This window comes from Musca autumnalis, unplaced genomic scaffold (genome assembly GCF_047663935.1).
Source record: "Musca autumnalis isolate F117 unplaced genomic scaffold, ASM4766393v1 scaffold_1, whole genome shotgun sequence".
NCBI lineage: Eukaryota > Metazoa > Arthropoda > Insecta > Diptera > Muscidae > Musca > Musca autumnalis.
Genome location: NW_027411644.1, coordinates 208,216,583 through 208,231,302, shown reverse-complemented (window position 1 = coordinate 208,231,302; position 14,720 = coordinate 208,216,583). Strand labels below are relative to the sequence as shown.

At 32.0% G+C, this 14,720-nt stretch overlaps 1 protein-coding gene across 1 annotated transcript in view; it reads right to left on the bottom strand.

Moving 5' to 3' along the window:
- Positions 1 to 307: 307 nt before the first annotated feature.
- The window catches only part of Dad (Daughters against dpp), a 116,096-nt gene continuing 101,683 nt past the window's right edge, over positions 308 to 14,720 (bottom strand). Inside the window, exons 5-7 of the mRNA XM_073959988.1 lie at positions 4,131 to 4,355; positions 3,913 to 4,063; positions 308 to 1,136 (exon numbers count right to left, since the gene is read on the bottom strand). Of these exons, the coding sequence (XP_073816089.1) occupies positions 968 to 1,136; positions 3,913 to 4,063; positions 4,131 to 4,355 (545 nt within the window). The 3' untranslated portion in view covers positions 308 to 967. The remainder of the gene's footprint in view (positions 1,137 to 3,912; positions 4,064 to 4,130; positions 4,356 to 14,720) is intronic.

The window sequence follows — 14,720 nt, the reverse complement described above, 5'->3', positions numbered from 1 at the left end:
TTTTGATTTTTTTGTTTTTCGTTCAAGACAGAAAAAATCTGCAGTTTTATCAGACATGTGTAGACACACATATATATATTACATATAAATTTACCATTTCTATCTCAATTTTTTTAAATTTTTGTTTTTATATATCTACTCATCTGACTGTGTATGTGTGTTTCTTCCGTTTGAAGTTCGTGTTGTTGTTGTATTACAAAAAATATATATTATTTAAATTATTTGTTTCTTGTTGTATTTTTTTTATAATAATATATAATAGAATATTTGTTTATCTTTTGCAGTCCTTGAGTTATTTTTATATCAATTTGTTTGTTTGTTGTTGTTATTAAGTTCACTAAGTTCGCTTCGTATTTGGGAATATATTTTGTGTGTGTGTGTTTTTTTTTAATATTTGTTGTTGCTGCTTGACTTGACTTAACTTGTGGTTGGTTGTTACTCCCAGAATGTAAAACCCAAAACCCCTGATTTCAAAAGAGATTTTGTGGGGCCTCGGTTTTTTTCCTCACTTTGCCACCAGACTATGATTGAGTAAACTTTTGATCAGTCTGACTAGGGTGCGTTGAAATGTATGCATCAGCCTACTGCTGCACGACGATGCCGTGGACGACGATGAGGAGGAGGAGTAGGAGTTAGAGTTGGAGGAATGCCCGTGGTCATTAAAAGGACATGACCATTTTATGTTTTTCTTGCTGGTGTTGTTGTTGTTGTTGCTGCTGAAGTTTTTCCGTTTACCGTTACTGTAGACAGTGCCGCCGCTGTGTGGTTGTTTCTCCATTGCCACACATAATTGTATCCGTTTCCTATCATATATTGATACGGTTGTTGTGTTGAGCAGAGGTGTTGCTACCACCACCTTCTTCATCGTCAACATCACTGCAGAAGAAGAAGAGTCCAAAGGCTTTTGCTGGTGTTTCCTTTTAACAAGATTTTCATTACCATTTGCCATTGACGTCACGAATTGTTGTCACCGTTGTGGCCGAAACAGAATTTCCAACCAGCATGGACATCGGGTAACATCCGGCCGTTTGTAGGAGAAACCCCAACCTTTGCCAAAACTTATGCGCATACTGAATTTATCAATGGGTCCGGTTTGAACGCCTGGAAATTGATCGGAATAGACGAGGGTGTGGGCCCTGGAAAAATGAAAATATATACAAATTAATTAAAGTTTTTTTTTAAAGATTTTTAAAGATGACAATAAACTAAATGTTTTGAGATTTTTTTTAACAAAATATCAGGGACTTTAGTCGACAATAAGCCTTGAATTTTAAAGATTTCTAATAGGACCTATAAAAGGAAACAGGTGTGGATTTTTCAAAGATTTTTTGGAGGACCCCAAATCGACAATAGGCGTGGATTTTTTAATGATTTTAGGGTCATCTAAAATCAACAACAGGCGCGGATTTTTTAAAGATTTTTTGGACCACCTGAAATCGACAATAGGCGCGGATTTTTTAAAGATTTTTTGGACCACCTGAAATCGACAATAGGCGTGATTTTTTTAAAAATTTTTTGGACCACCTAAAACCGACAAAAGGCGTGGATTTTTTAAAGATTTTTAGGAGGACCTAAAATCAACAATAGGCGTGGATTTTGTAAAGATTTTTAGGAGGACCTAAAATCAACAATCGACAAAAGGCGTGGATTTTTTAAAGATTTTTTGGAGGACCTAAAATGGAGAAAAGGCGTGGATTTTTTTAAGATTTTTAGGAGGACCTAAAATGGAGAAAAGGCGTGGATTTTTTAACGATTTTTAAGAGAACCTAAAATGGACAAAGGCGTGGATTTTTTAGCGATTTTTAGGAGGACCTAAAATGGACAAAGGCGTGGTTTTTTTAAAGATTTTTAGGAGGACCTAAAATGGACAAAAGGCGTGGATTTTTTAGCGATTTTTAGGAGGACCTAAAATGGACAAAAGGTGTGGATTTTTTAAAGATTTTTAGGAGGACCTAAAATGGACAAAAGCCGTGGATTTTTTAAAGATTTTTAGGAGGACCTAAAATGGACAAAAGGCGTGGATTTTTTAAAGATTTGTAGGAGGACCTAAAATGGACAAAAGGCGTGGATTTTTTAAAAATTTTTAGGAGGACCTAAAATGGACAAAAGGCGTGGATTTTTTAGCGATTTTTAGGAGGACCTAAAATGGACAAAAGGCGTGGATTTTTTAAAGATTTTTAGGAGGACCTAAAATGGACAAAAGCCGTGGATTTTTTAAAGATTTTTAGGAGGACCTAAAATGGACAAAAGGCGTGGATTTTTTAAAGATTTGTAGGAGGACCTAAAATGGACAAAAGGCGTGGATTTTTTAAAAATTTTTAGGAGGACCTAAAATGGACAAAAGGCGTGGATTTTTCAAAAATTTTTACGAGGATCTAAAATGGACAAAAGGCGTGGATTTTTTAAAAATTTTTAGGAGGACCTAAAATTGACAATAGGCGTGGATTTTTTAAAGATTTTTAGGAGGACCTAAAATGGACAAAAGACATGGATTTTTTAAAGATTTTTAGGAGAAGCTAAAATCAACAATAAGGGTGGATTTTTTAAAGATTTTTAGGAGAAGCTAAAATCAACAATAAGGGTGGATTTTTTAAAGATTTTTAGGAGGACCTAAAATGGACATAAGGCGTGGATTTTTTAAAGATTTTTAGGAGGACCTAAAATTGACAATAGGCGTGGATTTTTTAAAGATTTTTAGGAGGACCTAAAATGGACAAAAGGCGTGGATTTTTTAAAGATTTTTAGGAGGACCTAAAATGGACATAAGGCGTGGATTTTTTAAAGATTTTTAGGAGGACCTAAAATTGACAATAGGCGTGGATTTTTTAAAGATTTTTAGGAGGACCTAAAATTGACAATAGGCGTGGATTTTTTAAAGATTTTTAGGAGGACCTAAAATGGACAAAAGGCGTGGATTTTTTAAAGATTTTTAGGAGGACCTAAAATGGACAAAAGGCGTGGATTTTTTTAAAGATTTTTAGGAGGACCTAAAATGGACAAATGGCGTGGATTTTTTAAAGATTTTTAGGAGGACCTAAAATTGACAATAGGCGTGGATTTTTTAAAGATTTTTAGGAGGACCTAAAATTGACAATAGGCGTGGATTTTTTAAAGATTTTTAGGAGGACCTAAAATGGACAAAAGGCGTGGATTTTTTAAAGATTTTTAGGAGGACCTAAAATGGACAAAAGGCGTGGATTTTTTTAAAGATTTTTAGGAGGACCTAAAATGGACAAATGGCGTGGATTTTTTAAAGATTTTTAGGAGGACCTAAAATGGACAAAAGGCGTGGATTTTTTAAAGATTTTTAGGAGGACCTAAAATGGACAAAAGGCGTGGATTTTTTAAAGATTTTTAGGAGGACCTAAAATGGACAAAAGGCGTGGATTTTTTTAAGATTTTTAGTAGGACCTAAAATGGACAAAAGACGTAGATTTTTTAAAGATTTTTAGGAGGACCTAAAATGGACAAAAGGCGTGGATTTTTTAAAGATTTTTAGGAGGACCTAAAATGGACAAAAGGCGTGGATTTTTTTAAGATTTTTAGTAGGACCTAAAATGGACAAAAGGCGTGGTATTTTAAAGATTTTTAGGAGGACCTAAAATGGACAAAAGGCGAAGATTTTTTAAAGATTTTTAGGAGGACCTAAAATGGACAAAAGGCGAAGATTTTTTAAAGATTTTTAGGAGGACCTAAATTCGACAAAAGGCGAAGATTTTTTAAAGATTTTTAGGAGGACCTAAATTCGACAATAGGCGTGTATTTTTTAAGATTTTTGAGAGGACCTAAAATCAACAATAGGCATGGATTTTTAATGATTTTTGGGTGGACCTAAAAGCGACAATAAGCGTGGATTTTTTTTTAAAAGATTTTTAAGAGGACCTAAAACTAAAATATTGTTTTTAAACTTACTTGTATATATCGAAGGCTCTAAGACAGTCTCCTGGTTCCACGCGATAAACACGAGACAAACTATCCGTTAAGGTGGGTGAATAGACAAATATTGGCACTGTTGCACGATTATATAGCCAAACGCCATCCGTCTCTTGACTTAGTGTTACACCTAGAAGAAGAAATTAAAAACGCTTAATATAACATTTGCTTCGAAACAAAACTTAATGAGAACCCACCTAAACCTATTTTTTGTCTCGTATTTTGTACATCATTTGGTGATGGTGTGGTACGCTTCTCAATTAAATCCTTTAGACACATACCTTCTATAACCCCCGTAGCACTGCTATAGGGTTTTTCGGAATAAATATTTATGGTTGGCGTTTCAGCGGGATAACGTTCACCAACACGTTGACCCAATTCCCAATAGGCAACTTCACACCAATTGGGTGAACAGCGTCTATCTGCAAAGAATGAGGAGGTGAGAAAGAGACACATTTAAGTTAATTGGCATCATAATTTTGAGATTAGCTGGATTTTAATAAACGATTTGATATTGAGTCATGTTTAAAAATATTTTTTTTCATTTCTAAGAAGAAGAATAAAATTAACATAAAAATTTATTAATCTTAACTTTTTAACATTAATGGGGTAATTATATTTAGATTTTATGGTTTGAGTTTAAAATAAAAAAAATAAGCGTGGAATTTTTTAAACGTTTTTGGGAGGACCTAAAGTATATAATAATCGTGGATTTTTTAAAGATTTTTGGAGGACCTAAAGTCTGTAATAAGAGTGGATTTTTTTAAAGAATTCTTGGAGGATCTAAAGTCTATAACAAGCGTGGATTTTTTGAAGATTTTGGAGGACCTAAAGTCTATAACAAGCGTGGATTTTTAATCCTTTTTGGAGGATCTAAAGTCTATAACAAGCGTTGATTTTTAATCCTTTTTTTGGAGGACCTAAAGTCTATAACAAGCGTGGATTTTTAATCCTTTTTTGGAGGACCTAAAGTCTATAACAAGCGTGGATTTTTAATCCTTTTTTGGAGGACCTAAAGTCTATAACAAGCGTGGATTTTTTAAAGATTTTTTGGAGGACCTAAAGTCTATAATAAGCGTGGATTTTTTAAAGATTTTTTGGAGGACCTAAAGTCTATAATAAGCGTGGATTTTTTAAAGATTTTTTGGAGGACCTAAAGTCTATAAAAAACGTGGATATTTTAAGGATTTTTTGGAGGACCTAAAGTCTATAATAAGCGAGCATTTTTAAAGATTTTTGGAGGAACTAAAGTCTATAACAAGCGTGGATTTTTTAAAGATTTTTTGGTGGACCTAAAGTCTATAATAAGCGTGGATTTTTTAAAAATTTTCCTGAGCACCTAAAGTCTATAATAAGCGTGGATTTTTTAAAGGTTTTTTGGAGGACCTAAAGTCTATAATAAGAGAGGAGTTTTTAAAGATTTTTTTGTGGACCTAAAGTCTATAATAAGCGTGGTTTTTTAAAGATTTTTTTGGGGGCCTAAAGTCAATAATATGTTTGGATTTTTTAAATATTTTTTGGAGAACCTAAAGTCTATATTAAGCTTGGATTTGTTAAAGATTTTTTGGAGGACCTTAAGTCTATAAAAAACGTGGATTTTTTAAAGATTTTTTGGAGGACCTTAAGTCTATAAAAAACGTGGATTTTTTAAGGATTTTTTGGAGGACCTAAAGTCTATAATATGCGAGGATTTTTTAATGATTTTTGGAGGAACTAAAGTCTATAACAAGCGTGGATTTTTTAAAGATTTTTGGTGGACCTAAAGTCTATAATAAGCGTGGATTTTTTAAAAATTTTCCCGAGCACCTAAAGTCTATAACAAGCGTGGATTTTTTAAAGATTTTTGGTGGACCTAAAGTCTATAATAAGCGTGGATTTTTTAAAAATTTTCCCGAGCACCTAAAGTCTATAACAAGCGTGGATTTTTTAAAGATTTTTGGTGGACCTAAAGTCTATAATAAGCGTGGATTTTTTAAAAATTTTCCCGAGCACCTAAAGTCTATAACAAGCGTGGATTTTTTAAAGATTTTTTGGAGGACCTAAAGTCTATAATAAGCGTGGATTTTTTAAAGATTTTTTGGAGGACCTAACGTCTATAATAAGCGTGGATTTTTTAAAGATTTTTTGGAGGACCTAAAGTCTGTAATAAGCGTGGTTTTTTTAAAGATTTTTTGGAGGACCTAAAGTCTATAATAAGCGTGGATTTTTTAAAGATTTTTTGGAGGACCTAAAGTCTGTAATAAGCGTGGGTTTTTATAGATTTTTTGGAGGACCTAAAGTCTATAATAAGCGTGGATTTTTTAAAGATTTTTTGGAGGACCTAAAGTCTATAATAAGCGTGGATTTTTTAAAGATTTTTTGGAGGACCTAATGTCTATAAGCGTGGATTTTTTAAAGATTTTTGGAGGACCTAAGGTCTGTAATAAGCTTGGATTTTTTAAAGATTTTTTGGTGGACCTAAAGTCTATAATAAGCGTGGATTTTTTAAACATTTTTTGGAGGACTTAAAGTCTATAAAAAGCGTGGATTTAAAAAAAAAAAAATTGGAGGACCTAAAGTCTATAATAAGCGTGGATTTTTTAAAGATTTTTTGGAGGACCTAAAGTCTATAATAAGCGTGGATTTTTTAAAGATTTTTTGGAGGACCTAAAGTCTATAATAAGCGTGGATTTTTTAAAGATTTTTTGGAGGACCTAAAGTCTATAATAAGCGTGGCTTTTTTAAAGATTTTTTGGAGGACCTAAAGTAGGCAATAATCGAGGATTTTTTAAAGATTTTTTAGAGGACCTAAAGTCTATAATAAGCGTGGATATTTTAAACATTTTTTAAAGGACCTAAAGTTTATAAAAATCGTGAATTTTTTAAGATTTTTAGGAGGATCTAAAGTAAACAATATGCGTGGATTTTTTAAACATTTTTTGGAGGACCTAAAATAGACAATAAATGTGGATTTGCTTAAGATTTTGGGAGGACCTAAAGTAGACAATAAGTGTTGATTTGTCAAAGCTTTTTGGGAGGACCTAAAGTAGACAATAAGCGTGGATTTTTTTAAGATTTTAGGAGGACCCTAAAGTAGACAATAAGTGTTATTTTGCCAAAGCTTTTTGGGAGGACCCAAGGTGTACAATAAGCGTGGATTTTTTGTAAGATTTTAGGAGGACCTAAAGTAGACAATAATTGTTGATTTGTCAAAGCTTTTTGGGAGGATCTAAGGTAGACAAAAAGCGTGAATTTTTTAAACAATTTTTATGAGAACAATTGTAGGGAGTGGCTTTGGATTTTTTTAAAGATTTTCTGGAGTATTATCAACCCAATTAATATCTTGGAATGATCTCTTTCCCCACATTTCCTTTATTGTTTAAATTAAATAAAATAAAACGATTTTCTAGGTTGCACTTGTTTCGAATTTTTATTTGTTTTTTGATTATTTTTTACGTAATATCATTCATTTATCGTTGTAGTGTTGTTGTTGTTGTTGGGTGAGGATGACGCAGTGAGGATGATGATGATGATGGTGATGGTATTGGTGGCGCCAAAATTATTACCATTTTAAATTGAAACGAGTGTGCTTTTATGAAGCAATAAGTACGACCAAAATGATCGGCATTTGTTGTTGATTTCAAAAGGCGATGATCAAAACATTTAAAATTTGCCAAAAAACGAGAAAAACAACAACAACAACAATGACAACAACAAACAACGGTAACGAAGGTGGCTTTTAATTTTATGGCTAATTTTGGTTGTGGCTGTTCTATTAATGTAGCCGGCGGCGGCGGCATCAGCGACGTTGTCGTTTGAAAATTTTGAGGAGGATATAGCAAGGTGAAGGAAATCCATTAAAAAAAGTTGGCTTAAAATATGGGTAGGGTACCACAATAAAATTTCGTAAAATTCCTAATATCCTTCTGCAAACCCACAATTTTCAATTTAATTATTTGCGGCTTTACAACAGCCACGCCATTGCATTTATTTCATATGTACAATATGTTTAAAATTAAACAAAAATTATGAAAAAAATACCAAATTTTAGACATAGTTGTAATTGAAAACACTTGGCCGGTGGATATTCACACAAATATTGTTTTTGTTTTCTTGTCAAGGAATCACTAATCAGCAACATGATCACTGATGGCGACAATTAGACGCCACACATTGACGTCTTTGTAAGTGATCTTATAAGAATTTTAAAAACAGGGTCAACATTGTTGAATTTTTTGTTGAGATTAGATTATTATTCCTTCAAATTTGGAGCAATCCCCAAAATATATTTCTCTTCTTGAAGTTAAATTTATCTTTAAGTTTTATTGTTATTTTATTTGGAATTGGCATTTCCTGAACCTGAAACATGTAGCCATAGTGTGATAGATGTTTTGTCAATATGATAGCTCAATTTGAGACATTCATTGTAAATGTTTGCAATGAGGTATTTTAACTTGATGCTGTACTATGGATATTATCACCAGGTACACACATACATACATACATACATGCAAGTTTACACAAAATGAAAATCAAATGCAAATTTTTAAGAAGACCTAAAGTAGACAATAAACGTGGATATTTTGGAAATTTTTAGGATGGCCTAAAGTAGGCAATATGCGTGGATTTTTTTAAAGATTTCTTGGTGGACCCAAAGTACCCAATAAGCTTAAATTTTTAAGGATTTTTAAGAGGACCTATTGTAGAGAATAAACGTGGATTTTTTAAAGATATTTAGAAGGACCTAAAGTAGACAATAAGCGTGGATTGTTTTAAGATTTGTAGGAGCACCTATTGAAGAGAATAAGCGTGGATTTTTGAAAGATTTTTAGGAGAACCTGTTGAGAATAAGCGTGGATTTTATTTTCAAGATTTTTAGTAGGACCTATTGAAGAGAATAAGCGTGGATTTTTTTGAAGATTTTTAGGAGGACCTATTGCAGAGAATAAGCGTGGATTTTTTGAAGATTTTTAGGAGGACCTATTGTAAAGAATAGGCATGGATTTTTTTAAGATTTTTAGGAGGACCTATTGTAGGGAATAAGACTGGATTTTTTAAAGATTTTTAGGGGGCTATTGTAGAGAATAAGCGTGGATTTTTTTAAGATTTTTAGGAGAACCTATTGTAGAGAACAAGCGTAGATTTTTTTAAGATTTTTAGAAGGACCTAAAGTAGACAATAAGCGTGGATTTTTTTTAAGATTTTTAGGAGAACCTATTGTAGAGAATAAGCGTGGATTTTTTTAAGATTTTTAGAAGGACCTATTGTAGGGAATAAGCGTGTTTTTTTTAAGATTTTTAGGAGGACCTATTGTAGAGAATAAGCGTGATTTTTTTTTAAACATTTTAGGAGGTCCTAAAGAAGACGTTTGAAGAGCTTCAGATGGCCTTGAAAATTCTTTAAAAACCCACATATGTAGAGCTGCAGATGATCTTTAAATATTATGTAAAAATCTAAGCTTAAAGGGCTTCAAATATTCTTCAAAAATTCACGCTTAAAGAGCTGTAGATTGCCTTAAAAATATTCTTTAAAAATCCACGCCTAAAGGGCTTCAAATGGTCTTAAAAATATTCTTTAAAAATCCACGCCTAAAGGGATTCAAATGACCTTAAAAATATTCTTTAAAAATCCACGCCTAAAGGGCTTCAAATGGCCTTAAAAATATTCTTTAAAAATCCACGTTTGTAGAGCTGTATATGCCCTTAGAATATTCTTTAAAAATTCACGCCTAAAGGGCTTCAAATGGTCTTAAAAATATTCTTTAAAAATCCACGCCTAAAGGGCTTCAAATGGTCTTAAAAATATTCTTTAAAAATCCACGCCTAAAGGGATTCAAATGACCTTAAAAATATTCTTTAAAAATCCACGCCTAAAGGGCTTCAAATGGCCTTAAAAATATTCTTTAAAAATCCACGTTTGTAGAGCTGTAGATGATCTTAAAATATTATTTAAAAATCTAAGCTTAAAGGGCTTCAAATATTCTTTAAAAAATCACGCTTAAAGAGCTGTAGATGGCCTTAAAAATAATCTTTAAAAATCCACGGTTGTAGAGCTGTAGATGCCCTTATAATATTCTCTAAAAATCCACGCCTAAAGGGCTTCAAACGGCCTTAAACATATTCTTTAAAAATCTACGTTTGTAGAGCTGTAGATGACCTTAAAATATTGTTTAAAAATCCAATCTTAAAGAGCTTCAAGTGGCCTTAAAAATATTCTTTAAAAATCCACGTTTATAGAGCAGTAGATGGCCTTAAAATATTCTTTAAAAATCCAAGCCTAAAGGGCTTCAAATAGCCTTAAAAATATTCTTTAAAAATCCAAGCCTAAAGGGCTTCATATAGCCTTAAAAATATTCTTTAAAAATCCACGTTTGTAGAGCTGTTGATGGCCTTAAAAATATTCTTTAATAATCCACGCTTAAAGGGCTTCAAATGGCCTTAAAAATATTCTTTAAAACTCCACGTTTAAAGACCCTTACAAAGCTCCAAATGACCATAGAAAAATTCTTAAAAAATCCACGCTTAAAAGGCTTCAAATTATTCTTAAAAAATCCACGCTTAAAGAGCTTCAAATGGCCTTAGAAAAATTCTTAATAAATCCACGCTTAAAGAACTCCAAATGACCATAGAAAAATTCTTAAAAAATCCACGCTTAAAAGGCTTCAAATTACCTTAGAAAAATTCTTAAAAAATCCACGCTTAAAAAGCTCCAAAGCCTTAGAAAAATTCTTAAAAAATCTACGCTTAAAAAGCTCCAAATGACCTTAGAAAAATTATTTAAAAAATCCACGCTTAAAGAGCTCCAAATGGCCTTAGAAAATGTCTTAAAAAATCCACGCTTAAAGAGCTCCAAATGACCATAGAAAATTTTTTAAAAAATCCACACTTCAAGAACTCCAGGTTACCTTAGAAAATTTGTATAAAATCCACGCCAAAGATGCTCCAGGTGACCTTAGAAAAATTCTTTAAAAAAAAATCCACGATTGAATAACTCCAAGTGGCATGCGACATTTTCTTAAAAAATCACGCTTAAAGAGCTCCAGGTGACCTTTGAAAAATGATCTGAAAATGCACGCTAAAGGAGCTCCAGATAAGCACAAAAAATCATATTTATAGTTTGTTTTATAATTAAACTATAAACAATTTTACTCTCAACTGTTACTAAAAAAAATAGAATAAAATATTAACAACCAGAAACCAAATTCGCAGTAAAAATGTTAAAACCTGTAGAACCAGATCGTCTGTCTTAAAATAGCTTGAGTACGATTTCAAAAATTTTGGTTACTCGGTTCGATTCCTTCACACAAAACAAAAACAAAAATTTGTTTTATCATATTTTGTGTTATTCTCCACATTCGCATCTATTGATTTGTTTTCTCCTTTTAATTCGTAAAGAATTTTGTTTTATTTTATTAAAAAAATATAATTAAACAATAAAAGAAATCACACACACACACACACATAGACTCAACATTCCCCGAGATACAAAATAGCCAAACCACCGAACTAAGTAGTTGAAGATTTATTGCTCACTTTGATAATGCCGATTGTATTGAATGTTAATTTTAAATGGGGGAGATGAATTAGAAATGTGGTCATAAAATAACCCAACAAACATAAATAAGGTAAAGCAAAAACAAAAAAAAAAAATAGTAATAATGAAGAGAATAAAATTTGCATAACAAAACAAATTCGATATAAATCAATGGCAAGTAATCAAATCAAGTCCCAATACTGAGTGAACTGAAATTTAATATGTAATTATAAGCAGCAGAGTAGACTATGGTATAACCTAAACTGCTAAACGAGCATTTTTTTATAGAACTAAATAAGTTCCCTGATCGTAAATGTAGACTTCCTTTTTGGTCATTCATAAAGTTCCTTGTCAAACTGTTTACGCCAGCATAGGGTGTAGAAAGTATCACCCCTACCAATGACAATTATTTGGCATGTTTTTTATTTTTTCGTGTGTGTGCATTATTTGTATTATTGCTGATGTTGTTAATCCGTTGCGGTATTGTTAAGACATTCATTTACACTAAGATATACGAATATTTTGTCATATTGAAATTGCTGAGTAAAAACAAAGCAGAAAAAAAAACATCAACTTAGTAAAGTGGTCAAGAAAAAAATCTTAATGAACATCAAAAAGAAAAAAAAAAAACGCAACAACAGCAGAAGCGGCAACAGCAATTATTAATACGACAAACGGACAATGAAAACGTTGAGGAGATACACAGAGATAAAAATGTCTAAATTTAAAAATGATGTAGCTATGCCGGCGGTCACTGTTCAAAATGTACATCATAATATACAATATCGCGGCACATTGTACACACAGTGGCAATAGTAAAAACGAGAAAAAAGTAGAACGAAACACACAAAAGTCCATTGAAGTCGATATTGGGATGAAACGGAATATATTAGAAAAATTCTGAAAAAAATCCACGCTTAAACAGCTTCATGTGGTCTTAAAAATTCTTAACCAATCCACGTTTAAACAGCTTCATGTGGTCTTAAAAATTTGTAGAAACACGCGCTAAAATAGCCTCAGGTGGTCTTAAAAAAATTCTTAACCAATCCACGTTTAAACAGCTTCATGTGGTCTTAAAAATTTGTAGAAAAACGCGCTAAAATAGCCTCAGGTGGTCTTAAAAAAATTCTTAACAAATCCACGCCTAAACAGCTTAATGTGGTCTTAAAAAATTCGTAGAATTCCGCGCTTGAATAGTCCTAGTTCGTCTTAGAAAAATTCGTAAAAATTCACGCTCTAATATTTCCAGGTGGCCTTAAAAATTTCTAAAAATATCCACGATTAAAGAGCTGCAGGTGGTCTTAGAAATATTCTACAAAACATCTCCACTTAAACAGCTCTCCAGGTGGTCTCAGAAAAATTCTTAAAGAATCCACGCTTGAATAGCTCCAGGTGGTCTTAGGGCATTTTTTAAAAAAAATGCAAGGTTAAAGAGCTGCAGGTGGTCTTAAAAAATTCAAGGTTAAAGAGCTGCATGTGGTCTCAGAAAATTTTTTAAAAAATCCACGCTTAAAAAGCTGCATGTGGTCTTAGACAAATTCATAACAAATCCTCGCTTAAAGAGCTGCAGGTGGTCTTAGAAAACTTATTTAAAAAAATCCACGCGTAAATAGCTGTAGATGACCTTAGAAATATTCTTAAAATTCTAAGCTTAAAAAGCTGTAAATTGCCTAAGAAATATTCTTAAAATTCCATGCTCCAAGCTCCAAAAGGCCTTAGAAAAATTCTTATAAAATCAACGCTTAAAGATCTTCAAATGAACTCAGAAAAATTCTTTAAAAATCCACGCTTAAAGATCTTCAAATGAACTCAGAAAAATTCTTTAAAAATCCACGCTTAAAGATCTTCAAATGAACTCAGAAAAATTCTTTAAAAATCCACGCTTAAAGATCTTCAAATGAACTCAGAAAAATTCTTTAAAAATCCACGCTTAAAGATCTTCAAATGAACTCAGAAAAATTCTTTAAAAATCCACGCTTAAAGATCTTCAAATGAACTCAGAAAAATTCTTTAAAAATCCACGCTTAAAGATCTTCAAATGAACTCAGAAAAATTCTTTAAAAATCCACGCTTAAAGATCTTCAAATGAACTCAGAAAAATTCTTTAAAAATCCACGCTTAAAGATCTTCAAATGAACTCAGAAAAATTCTTTAAAAATCCACGCTTAAAGATCTTCAAATGAACTCAGAAAAATTCTTTAAAAATCCACGCTTAAAGATCTTCAAATGAACTCAGAAAAATTCTTTAAAAATCCACGCTTAAAGATCTTCAAATGAACTCAGAAAAATTCTTTAAAAATCCACGCTTAAAGATCTTCAAATGAACTCAGAAAAATTCTTTAAAAATCCACGCTTAAAGATCTTCAAATGAACTCAGAAAAATTCTTTAAAAATCCACGCTTAAAGATCTTCAAATGAACTCAGAAAAATTCTTTAAAAATCCACGCTTAAAGATCTTCAAATGAACTCAGAAAAATTCTTTAAAAATCCACGCTTAAAGATCTTCAAATGAACTCAGAAAAATTCTTTAAAAATCCACGCTTAAAGATCTTCAAATGAACTCAGAAAAATTCTTTAAAAATCCACGCTTAAAGATCTTCAAATGAACTCAGAAAAATTCTTTAAAAATCCACGCTTAAAGATCTTCAAATGAACTCAGAAAAATTCTTTAAAAATCCACGCTTAAAGATCTTCAAATGAACTCAGAAAAATTCTTTAAAAATCCACGCTTAAAGATCTTCAAATGAACTCAGAAAAATTCTTTAAAAATCCACGCTTAGTGAACTTAAAAAACATTTTTAAAAAACACACGCTTAAAGAGCTCCACCTTCTAAGGCCATCTGGAGCTCTTTAAGCGTGGGTTTTTTTTAGAAATTTCTAAGACCAATTGCAGCTCTTTACGCGTGGATTTTTTTTTTAATTTTCTTAGGCCATCTGCAGATATTTTAACGTGGATTTTAAGGCAATTTGGAGTTCTTTAAACGTGGCCTTATAACATTTCTTTAAAAATCACGCTTAAGGAGCTCCAGGTGGCCTTAGCATTTTTTTTTTAAAATTCACGCTTATATAGCTCCATGTGGCCTTAGAAAAAGAGCTGCAGGTGATATTTAAAAAATCCACGCTCAAAGAGTTGCAGGTGGAATTAGAAGAATATTTAAAAAAAATATTTTCTTTTTTCAAAAATCCACGCTGAAAGAGCTGCAGGTGGCATTAGAAAAATATTTAAAAAATTCATGGTGGTCTTAGATTTTTTTTTAATCCACGCTGAACTCTTT